The sequence below is a fragment of the Acanthisitta chloris genome, unplaced genomic scaffold (assembly GCF_000695815.1).
Source record: "Acanthisitta chloris isolate BGI_N310 unplaced genomic scaffold, ASM69581v1 scaffold17875, whole genome shotgun sequence".
In the NCBI taxonomy this organism is placed as follows: domain Eukaryota; kingdom Metazoa; phylum Chordata; class Aves; order Passeriformes; family Acanthisittidae; genus Acanthisitta; species Acanthisitta chloris.
Genome location: NW_008674504.1, coordinates 22,803 through 34,180, shown reverse-complemented (window position 1 = coordinate 34,180; position 11,378 = coordinate 22,803). Strand labels below are relative to the sequence as shown.

General features: G+C 40.2%; 1 protein-coding gene across 1 annotated transcript in view; it reads left to right on the top strand.

Moving 5' to 3' along the window:
- Positions 1-1,958: 1,958 nt before the first annotated feature.
- The window catches only part of LOC103802842 (versican core protein-like), a gene marked incomplete at both ends in the record, with an annotated part of 28,068 nt that continues 18,648 nt past the window's right edge, over positions 1,959-11,378 (top strand). Inside the window, 2 exons of the mRNA XM_009075375.1 lie at positions 1,959-2,133; positions 2,745-2,872. Of these exons, the coding sequence (XP_009073623.1) occupies positions 1,959-2,133; positions 2,745-2,872 (303 nt within the window). The remainder of the gene's footprint in view (positions 2,134-2,744; positions 2,873-11,378) is intronic.

The window sequence follows — 11,378 nt, the reverse complement described above, 5'->3', positions numbered from 1 at the left end:
CGTGGGGATACTTGTGGTCTGCAAGCTTCCAGTTAGTGGCTGCAGCTGGTGTGTGACTGTATTAAACAATGAAATAAGGAGTTTCCCAGCATTTCCACTATTGTTTCCTGTTTCTCTGCAAGTAGCTTTGATAAAATTGGAGTCTGGTGACTGAGGTTTAACCTATCTGTGAGTAGTTTTCAGATAATGTGTTCTGTTTTCTGAATGAAACATGATGAGGAGAAAAATGTATATCTTTATTGGCCATAATTAGACTTTGTTGAGGGGCAAAGTTTTACTGAACTTGTCTACATGAGAAAAAGTATTGCTAAATATGTTAGAACCTCTTGCGTCAACATTTTATTAAGTAACTCTTACTTCTATTTTTCTATATTTACAAATTACATGTCCATCATTCGTAAATTAGCAGAGTTTTTCCATCTTTCAACAATGACCTAAAAACAAAGACTTTTTGTAAAATATCACCATTTTTCCAGACTGTATTACTGTATGTGATTTCCTCATCATGATGTACTTCAATAAAATCATCAGAGAAAAGGGACATTTAGGTGTTGGTTTGTTTGTTTTGTAGCCATTCTGTGTATGTTTTAGGGTATTGCAATGCTTCTGCAGATTTTAGACTGCAATAAGTGAGGTTGGACTCTATGTTTTCAGAGATCATTAGGGGACATCACTTTGATACTAAATTGCAAAAGACAGTGGCAATAGGGGGAAGTGATTTTGCAAGGTGGAATAGCTGTTTTCCACCACTTCAGTGCTCTTTATGGTTTCTTTCAGCTGTTGCTGAATTCACTGGGTATTACATGTAGGAAGAAAACAGAATATGACCTCTTAGACAGATCCCATTTTAACCAAAACCATGTTAACTCTAGGCCTCCCTTTCTAAATGCTGATGTGCTCCAATAATTGCTGACATTGCCAAGGCTCTTTCCAGAACTAGAAAAACCCCACATAAAAGCTTTGTTTTGTTTGTATCATTTGTAGTGTGTGCAGGAAAACATGGTCATGAAAAATTGACCAAAAGCCATTTCATAGAATCATATAATTTAAAGGTTGGAATGGACCCTACATATCATCTAGTCCCAACCCTCCCTGCCATGGGCAGGGACATCTTCTCACTAGATCAGGTTGCTCAAGGCCCCATCCAGTCTGGCCTTGAACACCGCCAGGGTCAGAGTAGCCAGCACTTCCCTGGGCAACCAGTGCTACTGCCTGCAACCAGGTGCAACAAAACCACCTTTACAGAGAAAAAAACTTTTTCTCACATCCAACCTAGACTTCCCCTCCTTCAGTTTGAACCCATTTCCCCCTTGTCCTGTCACTGCAGCTCCTAACATAGAGTACCTCTCCAGCTCTCTTCTAGGCCCTTCAGATATGGAAAAGTTTCTCTGAGGTCTCCACACAGTCTTCTCTTCTCTAGGCTGAACAGCCCCAACTCCCTCAGCCTGTCCTCATAGGGGAGATGCTCCAGTCCTCTTATCAACTTTGTGGCCTCCTCTGGGCTTGCTGCAGCTGTTCCATGTCCTTCTTATGTTGAGGGCATCAGAACTGTGTACAGTATTCCAGGTGGGGTCTCAGGAGAGCAGAGTAGAGGGGAAGAATCACCTCTTTTAACCTGCTGCCCACACTCCTTTGGATGCAGCCCAGGATTTGATTGGCAACACATTATAAACTTTATATTTGTAGCAAGCTTTGATGCATAGAAGCAGACATCAGGGCCATGACTGATGAATAAATCCTCTTTGAAATCACATTTTTGAGGGTATTTATCATTACTGGTAGTAGCCACTAGAGGGGGAGCATCATTTATATCATAAAATATCTCTCAGCCTTTTACTATTTTGATTCTAGCCATCTGTTTCCAGCATTGTAACAATACCTAAGTAAAGTTACAGCATGATGGTGGCTGCAGACAGAGCACGAAATGTGTCACTAATACAAGACTTTTGCCTTTTCAGGTGTTGTGTTTCACTACCGAGCAGCAACCAGCAGGTACACCCTGAATTTTACACAAGCTCATCAGACTTGTCAGGACAATGGTGCTGTCATGGCAAGCCCAGAGCAACTGAAAGCAGCCTATGAAGATGGATTTGAGCAGTGTGATGCTGGCTGGGTATCTGACCAGACTGTTAGGTGAGGTGTTTGAAAGGTCCCTTGATGCAGATTCCCAATGTAACAGCTCAGTGGTGGTCTGAGCATGTCATAGAATCATAGAATCATAGAATTTAAGGGTTGGAATGGACCTTACAGATCATCTAGTCCTAAACCTCTGCCTTGGGCAGGGACACCTCCTCACTAGATCAGGTTGTTCAAGGCCTCATCCAGCCTGGTCTTGAACACCACCAGGGTCCGGGCAGTTACCACATCCCTGAGCAACCTGTTCCAATGTCTCACCACCTTTACAGTAAAAAACCTTTTTCTAATATCTTCCCTAGACATTCTCTCCTTCAATTTGAACTCATTACCCCTTGTCCTTTAACTGCAGTTCCTAACACAGAGTCCCTCTCTGGCTCCATTGCAGACCCTTCAGGTACTGAAAAGTTGCTCTGAGGTCTCCACACAGTCTTTTCTTCTCTAGGCTGAACAGCCCCAGCTCCCTCAGCCTGTTTTCATAGAGAGGTACTCTGGACTTGCTTCAACAGTACTGTGTCCTCCTTATGTTAAGGACACCAGAACTGCTTAGCGTGCCCAGATTTAAACTGCTGACTTGACAGAATAATAATTTTGACTGTGTTGCCTTTCAGGTATCCAATTAGACATCCAAGGGTTGGGTGCTTTGGAGATAAAATGGGAAAGAAAGGAGTCAGAACATACGGGCGCCGCTTTCCTAATGAGACGTACGATGTGTATTGTTATGTGGAACGCATGGAAGGTAAGATATGTCCATACTTACTCTGCACTGCAGAACTAAAAAATGATGGGAGATTCTAATGTGGAAGAGCAAAGAAATAGGGAATTCTGTGTAAAAGAAGTTTTGGCGGTTTTGAATCTGGAGGGGAATGCTGAATTGAAGTGAACCTACACTTTGTGGTCTAGCAGGTATTAATTAAAGACGAATGTGGTGTCTACAATGAGACAGTCAGGTTTAAAGTTGCTAAAGTTAGTGCAGTTGATCTCACAAAATTTGCCGTTGAAGCATCTTGTTATTTTGAATGTTATAAAAGTATTTTCAAAGAAACTAATTTAATGTTTGAGAAACTATATATACTATATATATAAAGATGGATATGGTACATGTGCTAACTATATTATAGTTCATAAAATATGTAATTTGGGGGGGGGGGTGTGTTGTGTCCATGGCATAAAATCAGACAGATATTGGATTGCCATCTAAGTTTAATACTATAAAGAGGAGGCATCTCAGCACCAAAAAGTAAGAAACAGGAGAAAACTTTCTAGTACAGGATCTGGATCTTTAGTAAAATTCTTTGCCATTTCATAGTGCAACTGCAGTCTTTGGAAAATCAGCTATTTAAGTGGCTCTTGAGAATGGTCATGATTCTGCCACATGGTGGCTATGAGCCATGGATCATGTCGTGAACCCCATGGTGCATCATGATCCATCATTAGGCTCTATGAGTGGTCTTGATTCAAAAAAGAGTTTGAGAGTAAAGAGAAAAATACTGTACATTTTTCTGTGATAAGGCAGTTTAGCATGTGGACAAATCTCCCTATTACAGGTGTGATGTTGTAATAGCTTCTTGTAATCTCCCTTCTGGAAGTGAATTTAACTGTGTCCTTCCAGCGAGCCTATAGATACATTCCAGACACCAAATGTCCTTATGCTTAGACATTACTGTGACTATTTAAATACATAGACTTAAAATATAAATGCAGAAATAACCTTTCCTGTCCTGTAGTCTGTATGTTTTGGCTTTGTGCTGGTTATGCACATGGGGACTTCATTCTGTTACAGAAATACTTTGCAACAGGGACCAAAGTATATTTTCCATTTAGTACGGTGAGCTGAGCCTGATTGATTCTGTGATACTATGATTTATATGTATATAAGTAATATATATAAATTTGTAACAAACAATTGCAGAATTATGATGCTCAGTGATTGTTTGCATTCTGCCTTAGAGAAGAAATAGATAAAGCAAAGTTTTTCCTGCCGATTATAGAGGCTTTGATCACTGAAATCAGTGCATTACTTTCAGGCACTGAAGATCTGTCCCAGATTTGTTCTCCTTGGAGAGTTATACAACACAAGCTATACAGGTCTTGCAAAGCCTCAAAAAGATAAAAGCTTGAGAACCGTGAAAATTACGTGACAGAATTTTGTCAGTGCTCTACATTTTCCTAACTTTAGTTATTCCCCATCTCTATCTGCCAGCAGCAACTCTAAGCACCTACAGTTCCTAACACTTGCTACTCCATCAGCCCCAAATCTCCTCTGAATCAAGGCTTTTAAATTCAACTTGGATCTTTCCTAGCTTTTAAAAAGAAGTTTTGACTAATCTGTACTTTTCCTGGATGAAGAACAATCCCTTGTTCCTTTCCCTCTTTAAGAACAGAGAAGAGTAACTAATACCGAGAAACTTATCCTGGATGCATGTGAGCCAGCAATTTCTCAGGGTCAAATATTCTCACTAAGCTTTCAAAAACAAAAATTAAAGTAAGTCAAAACTAAAGCTTTTTTTTTCCACTGTGGTTTATGCTCTCTGCTTGGCGCAACCTGGAAACAGACTGTGAGGTTCAAAGAGGTTGCTGTGACTGTCTCCATCAGCAACGGTGCACATGCATAGATTTTCAGTTTCTCATGGACATTAATTGGTTCTTTGTTGTTATAGATTTATTTTACCAAGATTTATAAACTGGATTTTGTCTCTGGAAACAAATACATTTCAGTTCTATTGTTGTGGGTGATGGTCTGTTTGAATATATGCATGTCATTGTGGCATATCAGCTGGACTGTGGTAAAATTATCTGCTTGGATATGAAACCTTCAGCCTATAAGAAATATAATATAAAACAGAATATTGTGGAGATTTGGTCTATCAGCCCAGGTAACAATTAGCACCTTCATTATATTGACAAATTTTAATGCCAGATTATGTTAATAGCCAGACAAAGATATTTTCCCCTTTACCCCCACCTTTTTTCCCTGTGGTTTGTTTTTTAAGTTTCCAAATCATCTGGAGTCTGAAAAGAACTTCAATGACTTCCAGAAGGAGTGATGGTTTTGTGGACATAGGTATAGACATGGTATAGGCATGTTATACCAACATGCAGGGGAGTTTGGATGAAGAGAAACAAGTGTGTGTTAGGAACACATGGTGCCACGTCATGGTGTAGTGTAAGACAAATTATTCCTCTGTGCCTTCACGAAACTCTGAGCCAGACTTACTTTTTAAGATGGGGCCAAGGTGGCTTTGTCTATTTAATAAACACAAATTCTGTAACAACCAAGGTTTACTTCAAATGAGCTTTTTAGAAGCAATGTAGCATCATGCAGATTATACTTCAGAACTGCTCATCCACAGAAGACAGAAATTTAGACAAAATCTCAATGAGGTAATTAGAAGGTGAAGGTTGCATTAAACTAGATTTCTGTGTTGTCAAAAAGCTTACAGTTGAAGATCTAAGCCTTGAGCAACCTGGTCAAGTGAGGAGGTGTCCATGCCCAGGGCAAGAGTTTGGGACTAGATGATCTATAAGGTCCATTCCAACTCCTAAATTCTCTGATTCTACTTTTATGGCAAATTTGTGATTGCCCTGTTCACCAAAAGCTGATTCTGCAAGGTATGACCTTTCTCTTGTGTTAAGGACTCCCAACGCTTAATTAATAACAAGGGGTGTCCATAGTACTTAGGATACTGTAGAACTGTGCTTAAACATGACATTTTCCATGCTAGTGTGAAAGCTCATATATGCATAGCCTATTCTGATTCAATGCCAAATCTGTTAGACTTACTTGCACTAAAGTGGTCCTTATTTGGAGAGTCTGTGTCAGTGGAATGGCTGTTCATGGAATAAGATGGTGCTTGATTAATGGCATTAACACCTAGGCCATAGTAAGCATGTCATCATGGAAGTCATTGAACAGTTACTGGTCTGTTGGCTGCTCTTAGTGCATTACCCCAGAAGGCCATAAATGGTGGTCAGAGTTCTTGCAATACATTTTGAAATGAATGTGCATTGAATTTACAGTGCTAATTTGGGTATTTGCACTGGGGATTTGTAGGAGCATCACTATTTCTATTTTGTTCCTTTCTGGCCATGTGAAATCATGAAGTTAAGTCATTTAAAAAAGTTCTGGGCATGGTCTTTTATTACAAACTGATTTACATGCCTCATATTTCATCACATATTTCAGTGTACCAAGCATTAACAGAAACATCTAGGATACTTTTAGCTGCAGGAGATGATTTACTATCAAAGAGTTTAATCTAAAGTGATTGAGCTGCAAAGGTTCAGGTGTAACTCTGAGGTTCTCTTAACACCTCCAGATGAAGCAGTGTGGGCACCAGCGTCTTCTGTGGAGTAATACCTTCAGTGGAGATGGGTGATGGGGAAGGAAGGTTTTCCATTCTGCCTTCGGATAAGCATGTGTGTGATTGATTTGACAGTGTTGTGGTGTCAGAGATGGAGGCAAAACACAATCTACTTGCCAAAGCCCACTGATGAAGCAAGAGCCTGTGGGCATGTGGTGCAGAGCCAAAGCACAAACTACTCCATGCAGGATTGTCTTCTCGCCAAAGCCAGTTAGAAGCCATATACGTCTAGCAAGCCTATGTCATACGCAGATGGGAGACTAAGCAAGTTATTTTTGGAGTGTCTGTGGGGGAGATTATACAGTTTCCCTTCCTTGCACCATTTTCCCCCCACAGTGAGTGCAGGGAAGAAAAAAACCAAAACCAGATGTCCTTTGAATACTTTCCACCTACTGTCATGTGGTTTTGCTTTTGTCATGGAAATTTCTGTGAGAATGATAATGATAATTGAAGAAGACACAGTCTAAAATATGGCTTCAGGTGAGAAGTTGCTTCTGTGTTTTGGGCAGCTAAAGACCTCCAGAGTCCTTTCTGATTCCGGAGCAAGAAGTAGATTAGATTTTAAAATGGGGACACAGACAAGAGAGTCTTTTCTTTCTAGTTCACAGCCTTTGCATTGGCTTGCACTAGACACTTTTCCAGCCTTGGATTTTGTGACCTCAAGTAGGGTCATGGATCCAAGAATTCTCAAGAGGATTCCTGTCCGGCCTATGGGTTTGCTCAGAATAGACTTAAGACATCCAGGAGAGTTTAATTAAATCATTCCTGATGTGTGTCAAAAGGAGTCAACTGACTTGTTCTGACTTGTAGGAGAAAAAGACTTCTTCAACTTGTCCAGCTTTCTGCTTTAAAGTTGAAGAAAGCTGCTTAGATGTTTGTGGTTTTCAAGTGCTAGAGAGTGTTTCTTGGTAATTAATGGTTGTTAAGGGTACCTCTTTATTTCCCTGGTGTGTTAGAGAATCAGCCCTTAACAGCACAAAAAACGAGGAGGAGGAAACAAAAGTTTTTGGGACACATGTTCCTGAAGGTACAAGGGTAAATGCTTTAGTCCCCAAAGTGGCCATGGTATTCCTGCGTCTTTTCACACTTGATTATGCCCTAGGAATTAAGCTTTGAACTGATTCCTCATTTATGAGGAAAAGAAAGTCATGATGGCAGTATCTCATGACTGCTTGAGCTTTGACCTGTCAACAATGTGGCTGTGACCAAAGTTTTATGAGGAGCAGCAAAAACAAGTTACAGCTGCAGGTGAGAAAACATCCTTAAAATGCTCTATATAACATCAGAAAAGATGATATGTTGTCACTTTTAGCCATCTTTCATACCTGCCCCAGGGCATCCTCATCTGCAGCTGTAGTCACAGAACCCTGGAGTTTTACCATCCACAAAGGGCAGCTTTGCTTGATGAACTTGATGGGTTCCACCAGCTCTCAGAAACAACTAATGAACAGGTCTGGAGTTCACCACAGACATACTATGCTCAAAACCAGATGAAAGCTGCCAAATTCTTGGTGAGAGATAATGTTTCTTCTCCTCAAACAAGAAGAAGGAGCTAAGATGAAAAGGCACTGGAACATCTTTGTCTTATTGTTATACAAAACTGAGAGAGTTAAGTGTCTCCATCTATGGGAATGATTAGCTTTTTGCTTAGTATCTCTTTGGATATTCTAGTGTCTATCCTCAGCTGACACTGAAGGTAGTGGAGGTTGTGGAATCTGAGCACTCAACCACAATGTAAAGCACCAAATTCCAGATGGGACAGTAATAATCATAGAATAATAGAATTGTTAAGGTGGGAAAAGACCTTTAAGACCATCAAATCCAACCATCAGCCCAGTAACATCACCATGTTCACTATTAAACCATGCCCTAAAGAAGGCTCCTATTGTTCTTAGAGAACAAAATGGGGGAAAAGGCTAAAAATATTACAAACCTTAGCATTTCTCATTTGCTTACATGGACTGGATAGCAACAAGGACATTGTATACATGGTTGATCAGTCACAATCCACAGCAGTTGATCAAAAGCAGATACCCCAGAAGCATTCAGTGGGGGAATCAGAGGTTACCTCCTAAGCTTCTCTGCAGTTTGGGAGAGTCATCCAGACTTCTGCGAGGCTTTTGTCACAGATTTGCATATGATTCCTTTGTCTGTCAGGTACAAGGGACTTGTAGCTTATTTTGCTGTGCCTGGCCTGGTGGTATGTGAAATTGTGGAGATGATGCTCTGCTCTGGGAGGAGAGTGCCACATAGTCAGGCTCAAAGATCTCCGCTAATGCATAGGAGTTCACCAGTCCTTAATTATGGTTTCATCTATGGAAGAAGAAGTTACTGGTGAGGTCTGTGCTGGAGGGCACAGATTCATTATGTCTGCCTTAGTCCATACATGTGGTGTGTTGACTCCTGGCTATGGTTCTAGCCTGCTTTTCTTTCCATCTTGCTTCTAAGACGTATGATTTGTGAAATTCACATCTACAAACACTCCCATCTCAGTGTAACTTCTCCTGATAAGAGAGAGTAGTGAACAAACCTTCAAAGGGATGAAGCTTGCTCCAAAGTCAGCTGGTAAGTCTGGAAACCTTGCATTTTTCCTTGGGTTTTATAGTGAATCAGCTTTTTGTCTTCTTGAGGGAAAATCTGGCTTCTTCATCAACCTTCATATATTGGAAAGAAATGGAAAAAGCTGGATTTTCATCAGGTGTCTCTTTTAAGCAAGCAAAACAAGCATATTTAACAGGAAAATCCTGGGGATTCTACAACTGCTCTGACCACTGAGGTTGGACGACCAGCCTGAAGCTTGGTTTTAAACAGGAGCCAGCAAAATACACATTACATTATTGTCTGCAATCTAAACATTGTTATGGTCTCCATATCACCCCCTGGCACTGCAGAACCTGTTTTTCTTCATCTGCTGGTCTGAGCCCTGGTGTTTGCCTGCCTAATATCACTAAGTTATTCGGAGTGTACTCCACCTATAAAAGCATTGCACGTGGCTTTTGACACACACAGGTTTGAATCTGCCCTTCTTGGTGTTGGTGGCTATGTCATTTATTTATCGACCAGACAAGTTTTCTCTCTTCATTTCCTTGTTTCCAATGTTTTGACTGGGAAATTGAGGTGCATTCAGTCATCATAATAAAAGTGCTCTAAGAGTGTGACAGGATCAGTCTGTCTGCTAACCATGGACTCCGCTGTGCTTTCAAAAATAGCAGTAAATTTTAGAGACTTCATGGATTGAATACATTTTATTAGTGTCAGCATTATTTTTCTTCTGTTTTAGAGGACAATTTTGTGAAAAGGTCAAGTCCTTTTCTCCTCAGTACTTTGAAGGAGTCAGGATGTTTTGGCCAAATTGTGAAAATGAATGAGCTCAAGAATAAAACCCCATAAAACTTTCTTTGTGCTTATTCTTTTGGTAAGGTGGTTGCAGAAGATTTTAGGACAAGTTTGAAGTGTTTCTGGATTTATATAGCAAGCAAGGTCTTTATTGAATTCTTGCTTTGCTTTTCACATTTCATTCCAACAATGATTAAGCCCATTAAGCACACAATCATACTGCATTTTAATTTCAAACTGGAGAGACAAATTGTGCCATATGTCCTGGAGTAAATGACTGCTGTTCAGAATCTAGCTTTTGCACTTTATTTGACTTGTTTAAGAATTATGGAATCATAGAAAACCACTTTTTATCTGGAGAAATTACAAGGTGCCATGTTTTAGCACCTTTACCCTCTATCCTATCACTTGTATTCCTGGAATAAATGATTATTTACTTGGTATATGAAGGCATTTTGCTGATTGTTCTGGCACCTTTTTTGCCTTCTTTGTGAGTTTACTGTCACAAATTCTTTAATAAATCAATTAGGTGGTGAATACTTTGCATTTCACTTATTGGTTTGTTCTTGTTAATATGTGTTTTTCCTTAAACATGTAGGGTTTTTTATCATTTAGGTTTTTTTGATAAAACAGACCTTGACAAATACAGTATCCATATGACAGAATATGACTTCTAGGAAATGAATAAAATAAATACTTGTGGGGTCAATAGAATAGATTAAAAAGAGAGAAAGATGTTCCACCCATTTTTTAAATGTGCAGGATTATCAACATTGCATGTACAGGCACACTCCAAGGCAAATTTGAGGCAGACTTCTATATAGAAATGCTGTTGTGCAACTTGGATAAGTAAGTTCTCTGCAAAATGACCTCTCCTAAAGAAGAAGCCTGCAATATAGAATCACAGACTCAGTCAGTTTGGAAAATGCCATGAGATCATCAAGTCCAACATGTGACCTAACCCCACCATATCAAATAGACCAGAGCACAAAGTGTCACAGAATCATAGAATCAACCATGTTGGAAAAGACCTCAAAGATCATGAAGTCCAATCCTACCACGGTTATTAGTCCATGGCACTAAGTGCCACATCCAGCCTCATCTTGAAAACCTCCAGGAACAGTGAATCCACCACCTCACAGGGCAGCCCATTCCAATTACTCTTCCTGTAAAAAAATCTCTTCTAATATCTAACCTAAACCTCCCCTGGCAGAGCTTGAGTCTGTGCCCTCTTGTCCTCCTGCTGGTTGCATGGGAGAAGAGACTGACCCTCATTTGACTCCAACCTTCTTTCAGGGAGTTGTAGAGGGTGATAAGGTCTCCCCTATGCCACCTCTTCTCCAGGCTAAACAATCCCAGCTTCTTCAGCCTCTCCTCATAGGACTTGTATGTATCATGTCCAGTTGTTCCTTAAACACTTCCAGGGATGGTGACTCCACCACCTCCTTGGACAGCACATTCCAGTGGCTAATCATCCTTTCTGTGAAGTAATTCTTCCCGATGTCTAAAGTAAACCTCCTCTGGTGCTGCTTGAATCTATGTCCA